The sequence below is a fragment of the Meriones unguiculatus genome, chromosome 17 (genome assembly GCF_030254825.1).
Source record: "Meriones unguiculatus strain TT.TT164.6M chromosome 17, Bangor_MerUng_6.1, whole genome shotgun sequence".
Classification (NCBI taxonomy): Eukaryota; Metazoa; Chordata; class Mammalia; order Rodentia; family Muridae; genus Meriones; species Meriones unguiculatus.
The window spans coordinates 22,503,006-22,524,029 of NC_083364.1; the positions used below are offsets into that span (position 1 = coordinate 22,503,006).

Genomic DNA, 21,024 nt, shown 5'->3' on the forward strand with positions numbered 1-21,024 from the left:
GGATTAGAGAATTGAGGAGGTAGCGCAGAATCTAAACGGTCTTTACTCCTGGAGGCCTAGGTCTGTCCCAGTACCCAACATACACCCTAAAGTGGTCTTCTAAAGGCCAAAACCGCTGTGAAGAAAGTGAAGGGCTCCAGTGAAACTAGAGGGCCAGCAGCCTCAGTGGATGGGGAAATGACACCAAATAATTTCAACAGAGGAGGAAATGGCCTAAGAGACATCAGAATAAGAGATGACCAGATCTTGGGAAGGACCTGGTTATACAATGAAAGAGAAAAAGCCCAGGCAGAGACGAGGCTACAGTCTGTGAACGAGGCTCCACATGCCAAACTCACACCTGCCCTCATGAACAGCATGAATTTGTGAAGAGAGAGACAGCAGCTGACGAAGCATTCTGTTCAGGGGAAGGACTATCATCTATGTATAGGCCTGGCATTGGGTGATGAGCCCTGGGGAAGGAAGTAAAGAGAAAAGAGGGAAGGCTAGTCACCCCCAATATACCTGACTCACTCTTTAGGGCCTCTTCACCAAGTCCCAGTATTCCAACCTAGGATAAGTGGACCCATGTGAGTGAGGGATGCTAACTTTTCATAGGTGGATAAAGCCAAGGTCAAACCCAGAATTAGGTCAAACCATCAGATATTCCAACTTTCCCAGGTCTTAGCCCAAGCTATGGGACACAGGTCTTATCACAAAAGGGGAGGAGCCCCTTGCTGGCAGAGGCAAAGGCATCTTGTCCAGCACTGCCCTCAGCACGTGTACAGTTCTTGTGGCACATTCCAGCTCTCAGTAAAATCCAGACCTAGCCTTCTGCCCCCACACCAACCCCCACTGACAGTCTGCCTTGGGAGCTCAGACAGAGCTATGGGTTGGGTAGGTCCTGAAGAGGGAACTCAGCCAGGTGCAGAACTCCTGCCAATTGTCCACCTGCAGAGGGACTGTTAAGAGACCAGGAAAGGTTTGGAAGAGAAGAGCAGCGAAAGAAGTGAGAACCAACTGAACCATAAGTGAAAGCAGTGTTAACTCCCTGAACAGTAACCACCACCACGCCTGGGCCAGAGGAGGTAAAGGACCTGAAGAATCTTCAGACTTGTAGGCCCAGGTCTGTCACAGCACCCAACATACATCAGCCCCACCCTTCCCAGCCCTGCCCTGTGCCTCCGAGGACCGCCTGTGTAGACAGCATCAAGAGCTGAATGGGTGGGTCACGAATGGCTTCCTGACCACTGGCCTGTCAAGCTGCTGCAGCCTGGCTCTTCTCCTCTCACAGAGGGTACTCTCAGGGCGGTCCTCTCCATTATCTCCCTTCTACCATGTGGGTCAGGGGTCCGCTACTACCTTAGGGTACGGCGTTATCTACAGGGGTCTCTACATTTTGCTCCTACCTTTGTGACACACCCCTTTCTCAAGACTTCCTCTGATTATCCTTAAGTGAGCATAACTTCTGTTTCCTGCTGGGACCCTTGACTGATAGGACAACCTATCCTGGGTCCCCAGCATTGACCTGGTTTGCAATAATGAGCCATGCCACTATACAGAAATTCAGTTTCTAGGTTCAGAAACATGGGCAGACCTTTGTGTCTCACAAGCCTTTCTTACCTCAGGTTGGAGCCAAGCATGAAGCCATTTTGTTCACTTCTAGCCTGCTCCGGTACACTGGCAGACCTTCTGGGTTCTAAGTCTAAGCAGATCAGGTAATAGCCTCATTTCCCCCAGGGCACTCCTTTGTGACTTCACCTACTGAAGTCACCCGGGAGACAGTACTGAATGTTCCATGCTAGAGTCTTGGGCCTTTCAGGAGGCAGGGACAGCAGGCCTGGCCATCTCAGAGGACTCTCTGTCCACAGTGTAAATGAGGACACTGCTGGCCCATGTCTGGCAGGGATGTAGAGGGCAGCCTCAGAGGCACTGGGCACTCCCGGCACCATGGATGACGCTGCCGTCCTCAAGCGACGAGGCTACATCATGGGGATAAACTTGGGAGAGGGCTCATATGCCAAAGTCAAATCCGCTTACTCTGAGCGCCTGAAGTTCAACGTGGCGGTCAAGATCATCGATCGCAAGAAAGCCCCCACGGACTTCCTAGAGAAATTCCTTCCCCGGGAGATTGAGATTCTGGCCATGCTAAACCACCGCTCTATTGTCAAGACCTATGAGATCTTTGAGACATCAGATGGCAAGGTCTACATTGTCATGGAGCTTGGGGTACAGGGTGACCTCCTCGAATTCATCAAAACCAGAGGAGCCTTACAAGAGGATGATGCTCGAAAGAAGTTCCACCAGCTCTCCTCGGCCATCAAGTACTGCCACGATCTGGATGTCGTCCACCGAGACCTCAAGTGCGAGAACCTTCTGCTCGACAAGGACTTCAACATCAAGCTGTCTGACTTCGGCTTCTCCAAGCGCTGCCTGCGGGACGACAGTGGTCGGCTGACGTTAAGCAAGACCTTCTGTGGGTCAGCAGCTTATGCGGCCCCTGAGGTGCTGCAGGGCATCCCCTACCAGCCCAAGGTGTATGACATCTGGAGCCTGGGTGTGATCCTCTACATCATGGTCTGTGGCTCCATGCCCTACGATGACTCCAACATCAAAAAGATGCTGCGCATCCAGAAGGAGCATCGTGTCAACTTTCCACGCTCTAAACACCTGACTGGTGAGTGCAAGGACCTCATCTACCGAATGTTACAGCCAGATGTCAACCGGAGGCTGCACATTGATGAGATCCTCAGTCACTGCTGGGTGCAGCCCAAGGCACGAGGTCTGTCCTCTGGAGCCATCAACAAGGAGGGGGAAAGCTCCAGGGCCACTGAGCCAACATGGACCCCTGAACCTGGTGCTGATAAGAAGTCTGCCACCAAGTTGGAGCCTAGGGAAGAGGCACGACCCGAGGCCCAACCTGAGACAAAACTCCAGGAAGACACTGTGCAGGTGGCCAGGCAGTCAGAGAACCTGGGCCTCAGCAGTGAAGGGAGCAGGGATATAGATGAAGGGCACCCCCAACAGACTCCAGAGACACATACTTAGTGAGCCTCTTACAGCCCAGGGGGCCAGCAGGGAATGAGGCAGAGCTCACGGCTTGAAGCCTGAGCCTAGAAGTCAAGGGACGAGAGAGAGAAGACAGTCCTGGATGAGCTGCTATTTTCGTCACTTTCTTCTCCCCCCCTTTGAACTTGGTAACTCACGTGGCTAAAGAAGCAATAAATAACTATATTGGTGCAGACCCTAAGGTGAATGTCTTTGCCCAGATGACTGGAGTCCTGGGCTTCCCCTTGTCTTCATTCATGGGAAAATCCATTCCTGTGCCCCAAGCCCAGACTGTATCCTCAGGCATTGCTGACTGAGGCAGCTGTACCAGAGAAAGGCTGGCTGGGGAGATTTGAGGGATGATGGCTAAGTAAAAAAGATAAAAGTCCTAGAGGGAGGATGAGTGCAGAGAAGGGTGGAGAAGGCAAGGGTGGAGAGAAAGCAAGGAGAGGACAGTCCAAGGATAAACACGGCTGCCTGCCAAGGAAGGGCTAGAAACCAGAGCCCTTCTGCGCTGGGGGAGCTAGATGTCTGCATCAGGGGCTCTGGGTCTAGGTGGGTGTTTCCTTATTACCCCAGTGCTTCGGGCTGCACAAACCCGCCTGTGAGGAGCTGAAGAGACCATAAAAGGCACATCTGACCAGCCCCATATTACCTTGAGGACTCCCCAACTTGTTTGCCAGCTGGTTTTTCAGCTCTGCCCATCATGTTCCTCCAGGTCTAGCTGGCACCCAGTTCCCATCTGTGCCCTAAACTACTCCACACCACCACTTCCCAGCCCAGAAACACAGGGCTCCACTAGTTAACCCGAGCAGTCCCACAGCCCTGCCTAGCTTTTAACTACATCCCATTACCCTCCAATCCCAACCCATTCCAGAGGAGATCACCCCAGCAGAGCTGGAAGCCGACCTCGGCAAAGCAAAACTGCCAGCATGTCTGAACCCTATGGGCAAGGAAGACAGCTACTGGTATTTCACACGGGCATAGCCTGCACCTGGCACCCCTGGCTGCCATGTGCTGCCTGCCTTGCTTATGCCGTGCCCCGGGCAGTCCTCACCTTGCTGTTGTGGGCCCTTTCTCTTCACCTCACTCTGGGCCACCTCATGGAGGTCTAAGGGTTTAATACACAAAAACGAGAACATTTAGACTCATCTCAACCCTGCCCCCACCTATGTGTCCAACCTGGGAAGACACCAAGAACCCTGGAGAAGCGGTGTTCAGTGAGTTCCCGAATGCATTCTTCTTACCCCCCCCCCACCACAGCCATCCCACCTTCACCCCATCATCCGCTGACCCACCATCACCTCCCAGAGTTCACAGCTGCACCCAGGCTACCTCCACCACCCTCAGAAGGGAGGTGCTAGCTTCTGATCTTCCCATCAAGAGCCCCTCATCCTTGTACCCCAACACACGTGCCATAAGCATACTTGCCAATTTACCTCTGAAGACTGTGCCCATCTTCCCCGGCTCAGCCAAGGGGTTCTGTCCTCCTCAAAGCCTTCTGGGACCAATCAACACTATGCCACCTGCTTCTGTGAATTTTGCCTGTGAGGACCAAGTATCCAGGGTTCAGGCAACCCTGGAGTGAGAAAGATTGGGGAAGCCCCATGAAGAAACCTGGATGGAACACAGGGCTCCAGACATATGAGGATGGCTGGGGGTGAGGGTGGGAGGCGCTGGCTCCTGCCCTCTCATACCTGTAGTCTTGCCATGATTTGGGGGCAGAAGACACCACGATGACCTGAGGCTGCTTGAAATTCAACTAGGAGACAGGGGGGGTAGGAAGAGATGCGAGAGTTCCTGCTGTGTGCCTTACAGGGTGTAGAAGTAGCTCAGAGAAGGTGAGATTGCTCCTCCAGAAAGCACAGCACCCAGAATGCTTTGCCAAATGCTCCAAATATGGCCTTACCCTTCTGAACCATTCATGGGGGCTGCTGACTCTGACTCAGCCACCTATAGTGGCACCAGGACTTCAAGGTGGCCTCTATGGTGTATTCTTGTTCCCATATTATCTTTTCCCACTTGTCTACCTGATAACCCCTCTGTACCTGGGTGGTGTCACTTCCTCTTTGTGAAGTCTTCTGTCCCACCTCCCCAACTAGAAAAAGGGCTTCTTGCTCTCCCACTGAGTGCATATTGGCAACTCACTGAGAGCAAAAGACTCCTGTGAGATGAGAAAATGGACACAGGACTTCTAAAGTAGCCAAGGAGGAGATGTATACAGCATGCCACTTTGCAAAACATTCATGCAAAAGCCATGACAGTCCAACGTGCAAATGGTGAGCAACACCACACTTCATGTAAGTGCTGCTCACAAAGCCCCACGGTGGGAGAATTAGGAGCCCCCTCTCCACGCAGAAGCTTCTTCTTTCAGGGACAATGCTGAGGGCTAGCAATCCCTGGGCCATCCAGCACCAAGCCCAACACAGTCCCCTCCTCACTAACCAGGACAAGGCTGGCTTCTCCCAACTCCACCACTCCAGAGGCCTGCTCTGGCCCAAGGACCCAGATGTCCATATGCTCCAAAGCCACGTTGGCTTCTCTTTCTAATAGCAACCATCTTAAAAGGGATTTAGGTTGTATACAGGCTGCTCATCATTTAGAGAAAGAAAAAAACTTTCCTGACTTATACTTTAGCCATTCTCAGCACTTGCCTGCTTGGGCCCCTCAACACCTTTTATATCTGGTTGAAGCCTCTCCATCCTCCACACCTGCCCCACCCCCTTGAACATGAACCTGCCTACCCTGGACCCTCAGTACATCCCCTAGCACTACCTACCCTCCCACCCCCACACACCTGTTCACCTTGGCTGTGGCTCATCTGCCCACTCTGTAGCCCAAAGACCCTTGCCACCTCCAGACCCCAAACATAGAACTTCTTTAATCCAGCAGATTGGGACCACCACTGGGCAGCTTCCACTGACTGACACATGCTCACTGGAGGTTTTCTTCAAACCCAAAGAAGTGGCAGGGAATTGGCTCTAGTGAAATGAGGACAAACACAGGACCAGTTCCCATGGCCTGATAGGGAAACAGGCATGGGGCTGGCCCTGGATCACCTCCCTTAGGGCCAGCTTCATTCCAGTGGGTGGGGAGGGGGTGCTCCTTCTAGGCCTTCCTGGCTTCCAGGGGCCCCATTCCCCACAGCCTAGCCCTCACTCCCAGCAGCCTGGCTTTATGACTTCATTCGCTGGTCACTTGGTGACAATGCCGAGCGTTCCACTCCTCCAAGTCCAGGCCCAGCCCAGCCAGACGCCTCCCCACAGTGGGAATAAGGGCAATGCCTACTGGCCCGTGTGGGGAGGGGATGTAGAGGGCGGCCGCACCGGCCGCTCCTGGCACCATGGACGATGCCGCGGTCCTAAGGAAGAAGGGTTACATCGTGGGAATCAACCTGGGCAAGGGCTCCTACGCAAAAGTCAAGTCTGCCTACTCTGAGCGCCTCAAGTTCAATGTGGCGGTGAAGATCATAGACCGCAAGAAAACACCCACTGACTTTGTGGAGAGATTCCTTCCTAGGGAGATGGACATCCTGGCGACCGTCAATCACCGTTCCATCATTAAGACCTATGAGATCTTTGAGACCTCTGATGGACGCATCTACATTGTCATGGAGCTGGGTGTCCAGGGCGACCTCCTCGAGTTCATCAAGTGCCGAGGAGCCCTGCATGAGGACGTGGCACGCAAAATGTTCCGCCAGCTCTCCTCAGCCGTCAAGTACTGCCACGATCTGGATGTCGTCCACCGAGACCTCAAGTGCGAGAACCTTCTGCTCGACAAGGACTTCAACATCAAGCTGTCTGACTTCGGCTTCTCCAAGCGCTGCCTGCGGGACGGGAGCGGGCGCATCGTCCTCAGCAAAACCTTCTGTGGGTCAGCAGCTTATGCGGCCCCTGAGGTGCTGCAGGGCATCCCCTACCAGCCCAAGGTGTATGACATCTGGAGCCTGGGTGTGATCCTCTACATCATGGTCTGTGGCTCCATGCCCTACGATGACTCTGACATCAAAAAGATGCTGCGCATCCAGAAGGAGCACAGAGTGGACTTCCCACGCTCCAAGAACCTGACTGGTGAGTGCAAGGACCTCATCTACCGTATCCTACAGCCAGATGTCAACCGGCGGCTGCACATTGATGAGATCCTCAGCCATTCGTGGCTACAGCCCCCCAAGCCCAAAGCCATGTCTTCTGCCTCCTTCAAGAGGGAGGGGGAGGGCAAGTATCGAGCTGAGTGCAAGTTAGATACTCGACCAGGCTCAAGACCTGAACACCGACCTGACCACAAGCTGGGGCCTAAACCCCAGCACCGGCTGCTGGCTGCACCGGAGAATGAAGACAGGATGGAGGAGAGGCTGGCTGAGACTTCCAGAGCTAAAGACCATCATGTCTCTGGAGCTGAGGTGGGGAAAGCAAGTACCTAGTGATGGAGAGGGCCCTAGGGGGTCATGGTGTGCAGTTTGCACTCACATAAGCTAAATAGGCAGGTAGGAGCTGAAGAAGGCACAGGTGCAAGGAACAAGTAAAATCCGTCAATTAAACCACTATTTTGATTACGTTCTATTAGCTTTCTTCCACTTAGTAGCAAAGACATTAATTACTGACCACCAAATAAACCACGAAGTGTATACAAGCATTGAGAGTGCCCAGTGGGGAGTCTTTTTCTCTAGGACTCATCCAGCGCGGGGATCTCCAGCATAGGGGTCCAGGAACCTGTACTCAGGCACGGGCAGACTCAGTGAGCCCTGTGGCAGAGGGCACCTCTGTCATGGTCCTCTTGCCAGGCTCACTTGCTGGTCTCTTGACTTTCTCCCATTCCCAAGGCCTCCAGGACTGGACAGCTCCAGGCCTATCTTAAGCAACAAAGCCACCCTGACCCTGTCTTGTTCATTTACCCCAAAGGCAATCAGAATCAGAGACCTTTGTTGCTCAAGCCTCACCCTCACCGTCACCAGGAGTGGGGCAGCCCAACTGAGCTTATTTTCTCCAACCTGTAGACCTGCAACGCCCAATCCCCAGAAACCCTCAATCAAAAAAAGTACCTGGTTACCATCCCTTCCTAAAGATTCCCTCGTGCTGGCTAAATGCTTGAGGCGGACAGCACCATCTTCTGTGCCTACTTCCCACTTTTTGGGAGAGTGCTTTGGATTAAAGCTCAATCTTCCCTGAGAGACAAAAGTACAAAAACAAAACAAACAAAACAAAACAAAACAACAAGCCCTAGCCTGAGATCCCAGCTCTAGCCCTGAGGGTCCCAAGAGAGGCACCTCACTGCCACCTACTTTGCTTCTGTTGCCTTGATAAAACACTCTAGCCAAAAATAACTTAAGGGAAGAAATGGTTTATTTGAGCTCACACTTTCAGGTCACAGTCCATCACTGAGAAAAGCCAGAGCAGGAACTCAAGTAGAGGCTGAGGCAGAGACCATGGAGGAGTGCTGCTTCCTGGTTTCCTCGCTAGCTTACTTTCTTGTCCAACCCAGGACTACTTGTTCAGGGGTGTCACTGCTGGGCCCTGCCCTCCTGCACTGACCCCCAATCAAGAAAATGCACACAGACGTGCTCTCAGGCCAGTCTGAGGAGAGGGCCTACTTCCCAGGTGACTCTTGACTGTGTCAAACTGACAAGGCCCTAGGCAGGAGGTGCCCCACCCAGGCTGTCTCCAGAGAACATGAGCGCAGAGGCCCGAGGGGACCAATGCCAGCAGACTGGAAAATGTGGCTCTCATGGAATCAAAGAGTCAGGTGCGTTTAAGCCCTGGGCTGCTCAGAGACTAGGCATCCCTGTGGCCTGAAGGCCACTGGCTGGGGAATTAGATCATAGTCTTGAACTCTGTTAGGTCCAGAGAGCATAGGTCCAGAGAGCAGGGACCCTGCAGCTCTGTAGGCATAGGCTCACAAGTCCTACTTGGCCTCCTGAGGGCTAGTTGGTCACCCGAGGGCTAGTTAACTTTATTCCATAGGCAAATGGCCTGCTGCTGGCATCTGCAGGTTTGCAGGGAGCCCGCACTTGCTCTTTTCCTGCATCAGCCCAGGCTGATATAAGGCTGGTGTCTCAGCAGAGCCCAACAGGCAGTGCCAAGAATACTGGGTAAGCACAGAGTGGGACAGGGAGGCAGCCTAGCCCTCCCTGGGCTGGAAGCCAGGTTGCTGGGAGGTAACAGCTGAAGCCACAGGAAAAGAGACTTGTCCTGGTGAGCTTGATACGCAGGGCCTGCCTGAGCCTGTAACCAACAAACTTAACAGTCAGCCCTGGCTGGGAGGCCGTGGAGCTCGACCCAGACACACGTCAGCTCAATGGCGCAACTTTTGGGATCTGTGTTACCTTCACGGTGGAAGGCCCAGGTGTGATCTCAGCATAGAAGGCAGCTCTATGGGCCCCTCATAAGGCCCCTGGCTTCTGACCCTGAGGGCCCGAGACACCCAGGTAGGCCCCCCAACATGGATCAGCAGCCCGGCCAGACAGTGCCAGGTGTTCTTTAATGAGAGTTCACTTGGGGGTTGGCTAGGAGGCAGTTTCAGCAGGGCCCTGGGGAACAGCACCAATGCTATACTCCCTAGAGAGTGGTCGGGATAGTGTGTCAACCTGGCCATGGCGCAGACTATAAACTTGTGGTTCCAGGGATAATCAGCTGCTTGTGGTCTGGGTCGCCAAGGCCTGGAGTTCTCTGAGGAGCAGACAGCTGCCTTACACGTTCCACAGTGTCCCACAAAGCATCCACAGTTCCAGCCAGGCCTGGCTCTAAAAGAAGTCTGAAGCTTTGCGCCGGGCAGGGAGCTGCAGCAGATTGTCTGTGATGGAGGCTGGGTCCTGTGTGAGGGGTGTGCGTGTGGCAGACCCAGGGGCTGGTGTGCTTGTTGGGGTCTGCGGCCCACCAGCTGGGGTCTTGAGGTGGGTAGAGCGTGCGGGGGATGGTGTATAGCTGGCCCGCAGGGCGCGGTCTGTGTACTTGCTGGCTGTCCTGCTTACGAGGCGCTGTAGGGCTGGGGACATGGCTGGGCTCAGGCCTTTGGGAGTAAGACTGTAGAGAAGGGACAGAAAAAAAAAAGCAACCATATTAGGGGTCAAGGGCTGCTTAAAGCAAGTTCTCCCCCAGCCCCTCAGGAGGAGCCCTATCAAGAGACATGGTCATTCTGGGCTGAGAAGGACAACTCTGGGCACACAGCCATCAGGCCAAACCCAAGGGCCTGCGGAACTGCTCTCTTTGGCTGCGGGGCTGAATGGACAGAGTTCTGAGAGCTAGAGTCTCCACCTCTCTCTAACATGAATGACGCTGACCCCACAGAACTAACAGGAGCCCACAGTCAGGCAGGAAGCCAAAAGATACCTCTTAGTAAAGGCCAAGGGGGATTCTGAGGAAAGATGATGGAGGGCTTCGAGCCTTCTCCACACAGCACCACTGGGGGGAGCAGCAGCACACAGAAAAGCCTGTGGCTCTACCAGAGGCTCTGTACTGCAGCCATGTGCATGCATGGCCTTGGAGGCTAGAGAGTAAGAATGAGGCAGGCACAAACTCATCTCTATCCCCATGCCTACTCCAGGGCCCAGCTGCCTCTCACCTGGCCAGGTTCTCGGTAACTCTCCGCCATGCTTCCTGCTTCTTGGCCCGGTTTTTGGCAGCTGCTTCATTGGCCATCTTCAGGCCCAGACGCTCCCTGCGTCCTGGCTCTAAGATCTACACGACATCAGGCATGTGGGTGACTTGTGCTGGACCTGTGACCTGCCAGGCAGTCCATTACCCAGAAGAGCAGCTGCTGTGGGTACCCACCTCTTCTCCATGGCTGCTGCAATCCCAGCTACTCATCTTTCCCAATAGCCTGTCAAAAAGCCTCAGCCCCACCCCTAGTTGGATATAGTGGTGCATTCCTGCAATCCTAAAAACTGACAGGAGACTATATAATTCGAGGCCACCCTGAGCTACACAGTGAGACCTGTCTTCCAAAAAAAAAAAAAAAAAAAAAAAAGAAAGAAAAAAAAAAAAAAGAAAAGAAAAAAAGCACAATGGCTCAGTGGGTAAAGGTTTGAATCCCATTCTGAGAACCCCCACAGGGTGGTAAGAGAGAACCACTGCTGACCTCCATACGTGTACATGGCACATGCTAACACACATACTCACACAAATAAATAATGTAAAACAACAAACTAAGGGGCTGGGAGCTGGCAGTGGTGGCCTGTGCCTTCAGTCTCAACTCCTGAGAGGCAGAGCTCTGTGACTCTGAGGGCACTGTGGGCCACACACTGAGTTCCAAGCAAATCCGAGCTACATAGTGAGACTGTCTCAAGAAGCAAACAAAAAAGCTAGCCCCAGCACTTCAGAGAGTAAAGAGGTCGAGGGTGTGTACAGGAACTGGGTCCTGGGTTAAATCCCCAGCACCAGGCAAAACAACAAAAACCAAAAATAAAACCAAACAGTTTAAACTACATTACATTCTGGTCGGTTTTTAAATTACTGTTTATATTTAAGGATTTCACTTTTTTGGAACTTATTTCACTGTGACCAATATTCAGAACCTAGTTTACTTAATTCTCAAAGGCCCTGCAATCCTGGACCGCCTGAAACACCATCTTTTCCGTACCCTCCATTCTTGTCTGTCCCCCGTTTTCCACCCTGCTTAACACTTGGCAACAGTGGACACAGCAGCCTGCCACTGTCCCCTGCAGAGCCTGCCCAGGCTTATTCTGTTTCAGAACTCACTGTCTTGGTAGAGGTCACTGCAGGTCTAGGACCACTTCCTGCGTGGTCAGCGCCTTGGGCCACACTTTCCTGTTCCACAGCATGTATTGTTTGCTCCCCTCTCGTGTTTGTCTTGGTTATCTTACATCCCAGACGCAGTCTATCACCAAGACCTCCAAAACCTATCCTCAGGATTTGTCCAGGTGTGTAGTACCTAACCTCTACCAACTGCTCTGGGGAGGGACCCAGTGGGCCATGGCTCCTGGCTTGGGCCAGGAAAGCAGGGTCAGGGCTGCAGCACAAGTCTGATGTCTGCTTTAGGAAAGCTTTGTTATTCCTGGCGATATGATCTCTTTCTGCCACACTCCACAGTGATCACAGCCGGGAGTTAGAGGGATGGCGTAAGATGACCTGGGACCCAGCCACCAAAGCACGCCTATATATTTACTCAACACTACACCTGCTCTTGTTGGGTTTCCAAAGAAGATTTACATTCTTGGCCTGCCCGCGTAATGCCCTGAGTCAGTGGGGCTCAGTACCCTCACAGTGAGGATGTATACTCTCAAGTATCAGGGACCTTTCTTCCTTCCTTTTCCAAACTATAGTAGACTCTGTTTTATCTACAAACTCCCTGAAGCCCTGAGAGTACATTGTACTTTCTCCATAGCTCTTAGGGGCACATCTGCCCACCCAACCCACCCATGCCAGTGGGGGCCACCTGACTGTAGATGCTGTCTGTCCACCTCTAGCTTCCTGCTCCACTCGAGAGAGGCCACATGATGTCCACCAGGCCTTATCTGACTCAGCCTTTCTGGTCTGCTCTAGGTCTCCAGCTCCAGTCCACTCACTCCTACAATGCTGGGTTCATACTGCACTTACTATCCTGAGCATCCTTAACTATGCTATGTGACCAGAGGCTACCATCTAGTCCTTCTGGGGGTGAACACTACGTGCCATAGTCTCCAGAGCTCCAGGGTAGTTGGGAATTTCTGGTCTAACTCTGTGACAGTCTAGCCTCTAGACCTGCCTTTGTTGCCTTGCCATGGTCTCCACTCTTTCAAATCCGTCTGATAGTCCTATCGTAATGCTCTTTTCTGCAGAAGTCCAGAGTCTGTGCTTGGTCCTGAGCAGCAGGTACTAAGCCCAGTGCCTGGGCTTGGTCCTGGGCAACAGGTACTAAGCTCAGTGTCTGTGCTTGGTCCTGAGCAGAAGGTACTAAGCTCAGTGTCTGTGCTTGGTCCTGGGCAGCAGGTACTAAGTTCAGTGTCTGTGCTTGGTCCTGAGCAGGAGGTACTAAGCTCAGTGTCTGTGGTACTAAGCTCAGTATCTGTGCTTGGTCCTGAGCAGGAGGTACTAAGCTCAGTGTCTGTGCTTGGTCCTGAGCAGAAGGTACTAAGCTCAGTGTCTGTGCTTGGTCCTGAGCAGAAGGTACTAAGTTCAGTGTCTGTGCTGGGTACTGGGCAGCAGGTACTAAGTTCAGTGTCTGTGCTTGGTCCTGAGCAGGAGGTACTAAGCTCAGTATCTGTGGTACTAAGCTCAGTATCTGTGCTTGGTCCTGAGCAGGAGGTACTAAGCTCAGTGTCTGTGCTTGGTCCTGAGCAGCAGGTACTAAGCTCAGTGTCTGTGCTTGGTACTGAGCAGGAGGTACTAAGTTCAGTGTCTATGCTTGGTACTGGGCAACAGGTACTAAGCTCAGTGTCTGTGCTTGGTCCTGAGCAGCAGGTACTAAGCTCAGTGTCTGTGCTTGGTCCTGAGCAGGAGGTACTAAGTTCAGTGTCTGTGCTTGGTCCTGAGCAGGAGGTACTAAGTTCAGTGTCTGTTCTTGGTACTAGGCAACAGGTACTAAGCTCGGTGTCTGTGCTTGGTCCTGAGCAGCAGGTACTAAGGCATCCAAACTTGGTCCCAGCCTGACTACCTTTCACCACAACCCACCTTGAACGTTGGTCCTGGTGTCCTGTCCACATAGGGGCTCTCTGACCCTTCGACTCTCAGTGGTGTGTTCTCAACTTCTCCCCACGTCATCAGTGGTGACTCATTCACACCTGCAGATGGAGAAACTATACCTCAAGCCAGAGGACCTAGTGCATGTATCCTAGCTGACATTAAGGCCAACAGGCAAACTCTTGTTCTTCCTGAAACCGGGGGCCCTAGGACCCTATCATCTGAAGGGAAATTTCAAAGACACCAGAGCCCCAAAGTCAAGAGAGTTGTATTTAGGTGTGGAAGGTGGGTGTGTTAGACCCTATCTTAGGGCTAGGGATGCCAATGGAAGAAAACACTCTGGCCTTCCAAAATTTCCTGAATCCCAGTGCGGCACTATGGTGCCTTCACAGCCTTGTCACAATATGGCAACCAGCACTGAGTGTGGAGGCCAGTGTGTAGTAGGGCAGAGGGGCAGCCTGTGCAACAGGGATGCTCAAACATCACCTGCCCCCCTTGCCGAGACTGTAGGCCTGGTGACCAGAACCTCTCCACCTACACAACTCCCCACATCTAGATGGGTAAGAACTAGGCACACACGTTAGCAGTCGGCTCCCTCCCACCACAGGGAAGACCAGAATAAGGTATGGTACTCTGGAGTATCTCAGGTCACATATGTGAGGGTCTAGCCTGTATTCAGCCCTGTCCAGCCTGGGCTTATAGCCTATTTCTTACCAGGGGCAGGAGAAGGAGTGGCAACGAATCCAAAGCCACCCACTCTGGGAGACTCCTGAGGAATAAGCTCCTTGCCATCAGGGCCAACCTTGCCCTGTTTGTGCTGGAAGAGAGAGAGCAGCGTCAGGGGTTCTCCACAGCTGCCCATGGCAGCTGCTGAGGTACATGTGGGAAGCACCTCTCCTCCCTGGGAGAGCTGGGGCTCCAGGACTGGCAGATTCCTTTGGGAAAGAGAGGGAAGACCCCACTCTCATGTCTTCCCCAGGGTTTTGAGAGACTGCAGAAGCGGGTTGCAAAGCTGATTCTCCCCGTGGCATCTGAGTCTCCCCATACCCTGCTTCTCTCTCTCCTCAACCCCACAATGACCAGAGCCACCCACCAAGATCGCTCACTCATCTTCATCCCAGGTTCTCTGTAGCCAGACTCCTTCTGGCACTTTCCAGCACACACTGCTCTACTCATCTCCCTGCCTGGTGTATGTATCAGCACGGTCAGAAGCTTCTCTCCTCTCAGGCTAACATCAGAGGAGCTGGACTCATAGGTCCTATGTGGCCCCATTGGATGGGTTCTGCCACACAGAGGCAGCGGCAGTTTTGCCGATTAAGCTCCATTTAGCCTCAGGAAAATCCTAACTTAAAGGGGACAACCAAGGAGGGAGAAGCTCCCCAACCACAGTTTGCCCAGCTGCCTGGTGGCTCTGCCCACTCACCTGGGCATTCAGGGCAGCTGCCTGCTGCAGCTGGGACCTGCTCAGGGCCTGGCTGAAGGGGTCTCGGAGGAAACGTGTGTTCTTATGCACCACCTGCCTCGGCTTCTTGAATAACTGCTCTTCATCTGGGACACCTGGCAAAGGAAGAACAAGGTAGCAGGGATCGAAGGGGTGGGAAGCCCCATGGCCCACCTCAGCCTTAGAAGCCACGCAGCCTCAAGGCTGAAGGCACACCTCCTAGCTAAAGTCGCTCCCAGCCAAGCAGAAGAATGGCCACCTTGATGTACACACCACACCTACAGAACCTGAACAAAGCAATGAAGGGAGGACTCAATGCCCCACTAATGTCACACTCCCCAACCCCAGCATGGACCAGGACTTCTCTGTGCTCTGTGCCACAAGTGAACACACACAGGCTTTAAGAAGACAGACCCCTGTGACCCTGGTCTTCTGCCCTGTCACAGGCCCCGTCACTCACCCTCGGGATAGTACATTAGAGAATTCTTGGCCTTGTACTTCCAGGTCTCCACGCCAGCCTGACTGCTCTCAATGGCTTGGTGTTCTGCCGATGGGAGTTCGAGATTATCTTTCTGTCGCTATAGTAACATGGGAGGAAAGTAGGGTCAGAAAAGCACCCAGACCCTGTACCTGTGCCCCTGGGGCTCCATCCCAAAAGAAGATGCCTATGTTTTCAAAGTCCAGGGATACCTTCTCAAATTCCTCCTCGGCTTGATAGAGCCACGCATGACGGGCATGGCTTTTTTCCTTGGCCACCTCCATGATCTCCTGGAAGGAGGCATTGTCCTCACTTGTGTAGCGGCTCAAGAAGACATCCAGGCTGGGCAGTGGCTCCTTCTCCTCCTCATCTCTAACCTCTCCTGCTAAGGGGGTCACAGGTAGAGAAACACAATACCACACACAGCATGATTACCACTGTACGGCCGGAAAGACCAGAATGACATCACTCTGTAGAGCCGGAACCCTGGCTCCTGCTAGGTGACACAACAGACTCTAACTGTTCGGGCAGAAACAGTGGCATTCACAGCTGACTGGCCAGCTCTCCTCATCTGCTGGATGTCAGGAGAAGTCTGTGATCTGATTGACTGGTGAAGGGGCAGGGACAGACACTGAAGTGAGAGCTCATGACGACAGTTTAGTAGGCTGTTTCTCTGCCCAGACTGTACTAATTCTATAGGATTTACCTCCAAAGCCCTGAGAGTTGTTCTTCCCTTCCTGGGATTGCCTTACCCTAACTACCCTTCCCTTTCTGCCTGGCACTATAGGTGAATGGTGGCCACTAATGCATCAGGGTATGGCAGTTAATTTCTAAGGCAGGAGTCCATATGGCCCAGGGCTCCAAAAAGCCAACCATATAACCTCAGTCTCTGCCGCCAAGGAAAGTGATACTCTTGTAGGCGCAGCACTGCAAATTTCAGGGGAATGTGTGAAGCTTAGGTTTCTCATCCATTCTACGGACTGTCTTGACCACTAGCTATGTGCCAGCCAACACCAAACACAGTGGCTACAAGTTCAAGACTTGAGGTTAGAAAGGGGCAGACTTGGGCCTGGTAGTGGTGGTACACGCCTTTAATCCCAGCACTCAGGAGACAGAGGCAGATGGATTTATGAGTGTGAGGCCAGCCTGGTCTACAGAGCGAGTTCCAAGCAGCCAGCCAAGGCTACACAGAGAAACCCTATCTCAAAAAACGGAGGAAAAAAAAAAAAGCAAAGAAAGAGGCAGACTTGGGTTCCATTTGACTGTTATTCCTACAGAAGTCACCTACAAGTACCTTTTGAGCCTGTTTCCTCATCTGCAATTACAAGGACTCCTATGTTTTCTGATAAACTATGTGCATAAAAAGAAGATTATCTTCAATTTGTTCTGTGACTGTGTTCTAGTTCAATCAAGTCAAGTTCCAAGAATAACCACTACCGCGTTCACGGCAGAAAAGGCAGGCTGTTAAGAAGCCATGCTGTGTGAGCGCGGTGCACATTTGCTCGAGCACAGCAGTACACTGCAGACTCGATGCTGGTGTAGAAACACCTTGCCCACCTCTGGTGATATATCCTGTACTGATAAAAAGACCAATGCACCCGGACAAGTCCCTTAGTATGGGCGCACTCACATATTTAACAGATTTATTAAGTGTTCCTCCTAACCTTAAGATACATCTCGTACTTGCATGGAATGGAAACATGTTGAAGACGACACACTCCTCTGCCCTATATGTGTCTATTGATGGTACAACATGCCATGTGCTATTCCAAAAGTAGAGCACACAGATGGAAGCGAGACCAAGGCTCTGCTCTCTGGGAGGGCTTGCAACTAGAAATAAGGGTGAGGGGCAGGACAAGTGCTTCCCAAACATTATGTCCTACAGTGAGGGAAACAGTGAGACTCTGCTCTCAACAAAACAAGCAAATCAGAAAAACAAAGGCAGTCTGTGAGCAACAGAGGCCCAGGATGTTCCAACTTTGCACAAAGGTCAGGAACCTCACAGTCCATACCAGCGCCTGTCCCTTAGTCCAAACAGTTAACACCTGAACCGACACAACAAGCAACTGGCTTGGAAGAAAGGAAGTAGAAGGGGCCTGTGGAGCATCCTCAGGAGACAGCAAGGAAAGAGCCTTCTGAGCCCACAAAGCCTACAAGGCAAAGGCTGGCTCACTGTGAACAGACTGAAACAGCAGTGGGCGCTCATTCCAGAGGCAGGCCAGAGGCACACAACACTGCTTCTCTAGACTGGGAGCTGGACTCAGATCTCTGCTTCCTAGACCAGTGTCTTTAATCCCCAAAGTTGACATATAGGTTAGAAGACCCCCTCAAGGACGCAATGTGACCCTGAAAAAACTCACAACAACACGCTTCCCCAGCAGTCTTGACTATGAGACCAAAAGAGTGAGTTCACTCACCATCATCTAGGTCTCGGCCCTGGGGCCGGGACTTGCTGCCCACCACACCGGGGCCTGCATGGACCTCAGGAGTTTCAAAGGTGGCTGGAGTCACATCTGAGGGAAGCAAATTAGAGTCAGCCTAAAGTGACAATAGACCTTCTTCTGTGCCCTCTACGGCAGCATGCTCTTACAGGGTGGTGGAGGTTCCCGAGATATCTTGCCCAGGGCAGAGCCAAACTTGATGGCAATCTGGCGCATACGCTCCAAATCTCCATTTTCCTCAGCCTCCAGGTACTCCTTCTGTGCCTGTAGTTTCTCCACATCAGGGAAGAAATCTCTCTGGATGACTGTCTGGAGTCCCTATCGTAAGCAATCAGAACAAAGACCAAGGCTGGCATCTGGACACCCTGACTCACTGTCTACCTTATCCGCGCTTCAGCCCTCATTCCTTTCACTTCTGCTCACCTGGATGACTGTGGTTTGCAAGAGAGACTAGAAGCATTTTCTAATAAGGCTGCTTAGCTCACATAGCTCTGGCGTATTACCTAACACCACTGAACAATCTCTTGATGCCTGTGAAATCCTCCCCTAACTGATCTTTCTCATTTTCCTTTGCTGGCTCCATTCATACACCAGCCAGACCAATGTGGATGCTGCCGTCCTCATTCCACTCATGAATTTTTATTTCAAGCCAGACCTTTCTCTTGAAGGCCAGTCACCAATACCGCCACCACCCGGATGAAACCCACAACATTTCACCTCCAGCCAGGCCTTGCTGTGGAGCTGCAATTCTGTACGTGCGGCTGCGTGGCGATGCTACATACCAGTTATCCCAGAAGCTCCTAAATTTAACCAGTCTAAAATGTCAGCTTGTCCTCCAGCGTGTTTGCAGTGGGACCCCTAACTTGAGGAGTAACCGAGGTCCACTCAGCGACGCGGCCAGTTCCACTGTCTATTTGCACGACCCCCAGGCTTGACCCTTACTGTCACTCCCTTCCAGAAAGTCCTCTTCTCCATCACCCTAAAAACGTGTCAAAATTCTACCCATACTTTAATCGGAAACTTTATTTCCTTGACCCTCGACAGACAACAGAACGGCTCCGTTTCTCGCTGAAAGCTGGACACCCGCTTCTGCAGTTTTCTTGGCTCTCAAGATTTTCCAAACCCAAAGGCAGTTGTTCCGCTCCCACCGGCGGCTGAGAGAGCCCCGACTAGGAACAATTCAAAGGACCGGAGAGGAACGCGAACCGGGGGAGGGGCCCGGAAGTCGCCAGCGCTTTCGCTCAGCTGGTACCTCAATGTACTCTTCTTCATCCAGGACCCGCTGCTTGCTTCTCGCAACTCCGGCCTCCCCGGCCGCGCGCTTCCTCGGGGGCGCGGACACGGAGGGCAGAAGCAGAGCGCCGGCCGAGGACCCAGGCGTCCCCATCGCTATCCCAGAACCGCCCGGGCGGCGTAGGCATCGCTCCAACAGCCAGCCAATGGGGAAGCAGTATTTTTCTAACAAAGCCGGCGCTCCAATGATGTCACTGGGAGCGCCGGATCTTAAGGGAGTTGTAGTCCGCACATCTCATGCCTGTCTCGACTATGGTCACTAGGGGGCGCTGTGGCGCGACTAGTTGATGCAACATTCCCTCTCTTAGAAGTTTCAATTCTCAAAAACACAAAACAACAAAAAACTGCATATGCTTCAAAGTCGTTTTAAATACTTTAAAAAAGGGTTATATATGACTTCCGAACTAAAAAAAAAAAGAACACTAAGACAATTCTTTCCAGATAGTTAGATCTAACAAAAGGTCAATAAAAAGAAAGAACAAGAGGGTGTTTAAAGCTCTGGTTAGATTTATTCATTCCCTGCCTGCCAGGGTGAACTTCCCAAGAGACCCGTTTTCTCTGAAAGCGTTCATTGAACTTTCTTCCTAAGGGGGATTATGAACTACGCCAAGCGAACAAATTCTAGCCCACAATGATTTGGTACCATTTTGCGTTCCCAACGATTTCTTCCTTCACTGTGAGTCACTGGGAGCTTTATGATGGTGTCCCTGACTCCATAGAGTTGGCCATGCAATAGTCAAAACACACGTAAAGTCATCCCACAAATGTGTAAAATTACAACCGTGACTTGCATTCTTGCAAGTCACAGAGATTCTTGATTTCTACACAGGACATGTCAAGTGGCATTTCCCCAGACAGACCGTGGGTGTAGATCCAAAGGTTGACTGGATAGGCATCTGTCATGTGCAATTGGAAAGGCATGTGCAAAGGCCCAGGGTGTGGAGCAAGGCAAATCCCAAAGCAGACCTTTGATTATACAGTGAAGAAGGGTAGCTCCAGGTCACACAGTATCTTTGGCTTCCTGGCAAGAAACAGTATTTTTTATTTTGAATTACAAGGAGGCCAGAGCAGGTTCAGGCGAAAACTAGAGAAAGCTGCCATGGTCGCAGTGCAAGGTGATGACAAATCTTTATCGGGTTGGTGCAGCTAGAGCTGCAGAGAAGCTAGTTTCTGGGGTTTATTGATATATTTGGAGGTAAAATTGGTTGGACTGGGTATGATTAGGCGAGGGACAAAGAGCGATTGGTGATCAAGAACTCTGTGATTCATGTGCCTCAGGCAGGCCAATGAACAGGGAAATGGCTCACTGTATACACGGCGTCTGTGAGGAGCCTGTGGCCTTCCAAGTGTTGTGTGGGACAGACTGACAAATACCTAGCTCAGGGGAAAGGCCTGGACTGGAGATGGAGATATATGTGACAAAGAGTTGTGAACTGAAGCCCACAGATGGAAAAGATACATCAAGAGAGACTGGAGGGGGCTGGAGAGACGGCTCATCCGTCAAGAGCACTGTTGCTCTTTTAGAGGACCGGGTTCAGTTCCCAGCACCTATACAGGGGCACACAATCATCCAGAACTCCAGTTCCGACACCCTCCTCTGATCTCCATGGGCACAAGGCAAACGTGGTGCGCAGATGCACGCAGGCAATACACACACACACGTTTAAGAAGAGAATGGAGATGAAAGAGCCTTGAGATGGAGCCTCTGGCCGCTTTGTTAATGGCCAGTGTCAG

At 52.1% G+C, this 21,024-nt stretch overlaps 3 protein-coding genes across 6 annotated transcripts; 2 read left to right on the forward strand and 1 right to left on the reverse strand.

Annotated features, from left to right (window-relative positions):
• The first annotated feature begins 1,779 nt into the window (after window positions 1-1,779).
• On the forward strand, window positions 1,780-3,229 carry Tssk1b (testis specific serine kinase 1B). The gene has a single exon (XM_021653341.2). It carries the CDS (start codon window positions 1,930-1,932, stop codon window positions 3,025-3,027), a length of 1,098 nt encoding a protein of 365 aa, XP_021509016.1. The 5' UTR covers window positions 1,780-1,929; the 3' UTR covers window positions 3,028-3,229.
• A 3,044-nt stretch (window positions 3,230-6,273) lies between these two features.
• On the forward strand, window positions 6,274-7,657 carry Tssk2 (testis specific serine kinase 2). Its single transcript, XM_021653342.2, has one exon. It carries the CDS (start codon window positions 6,371-6,373, stop codon window positions 7,445-7,447), a length of 1,077 nt encoding a protein of 358 aa, XP_021509017.1. The 5' UTR covers window positions 6,274-6,370; the 3' UTR covers window positions 7,448-7,657.
• Window positions 7,658-8,348: 691 nt separating this feature from the next.
• Ess2 (ess-2 splicing factor homolog) lies at window positions 8,349-19,424 on the reverse strand. 4 transcript variants are annotated; one of them, XM_021653337.2, is made up of 10 exons: window positions 19,250-19,424; window positions 18,147-18,315; window positions 17,974-18,069; window positions 15,769-15,938; window positions 15,539-15,656; window positions 15,061-15,194; window positions 14,352-14,454; window positions 13,629-13,738; window positions 10,582-10,697; window positions 8,349-10,043 (listed from the first exon to the last, which is right to left on the reverse strand). In XM_021653337.2, the coding sequence occupies exons 1-10, from the start codon at window positions 19,382-19,384 to the stop codon at window positions 9,764-9,766; spliced, it is 1,431 nt and encodes a 476-aa protein (XP_021509012.1). In that variant the 5' UTR covers window positions 19,385-19,424; the 3' UTR covers window positions 8,349-9,763. The 4 variants fall into 4 exon arrangements, with proteins under 4 accessions (XP_021509012.1, XP_021509011.1, XP_021509013.1 ...); XM_021653336.2 differs by having other exon boundaries at window positions 15,769-15,941; XM_021653338.2 differs by lacking the exon at window positions 19,250-19,424 and adding an exon at window positions 19,006-19,235 and having other exon boundaries at window positions 15,769-15,941.
• Between the last annotated feature and the right edge of the window lie 1,600 nt (window positions 19,425-21,024).

Coding starts and splice junctions, on each gene's coding strand:
- Tssk2 (XM_021653342.2), top strand. CDS start 6,371: ATGGACGATGCCGCGGTCCTAAGGAAGAAGGGTTACATCGTGGGAATC.
- Tssk1b (XM_021653341.2), top strand. CDS start 1,930: ATGGATGACGCTGCCGTCCTCAAGCGACGAGGCTACATCATGGGGATA.
- Ess2 (XM_021653336.2), bottom strand. CDS start 19,384: ATGGGGACGCCTGGGTCCTCGGCCGGCGCTCTGCTTCTGCCCTCCGTG. Junction 18,070..18,146: donor TCGGGAACCTCCACCACCCT/GTAAGAGCATGC, acceptor TGCTTCCCTCAG/ATGTGACTCCAGCCACCTTT. Junction 14,455..15,060: donor CAGCTGCCCTGAATGCCCAG/GTGAGTGGGCAG, acceptor TCTCTCTTCCAG/CACAAACAGGGCAAGGTTGG.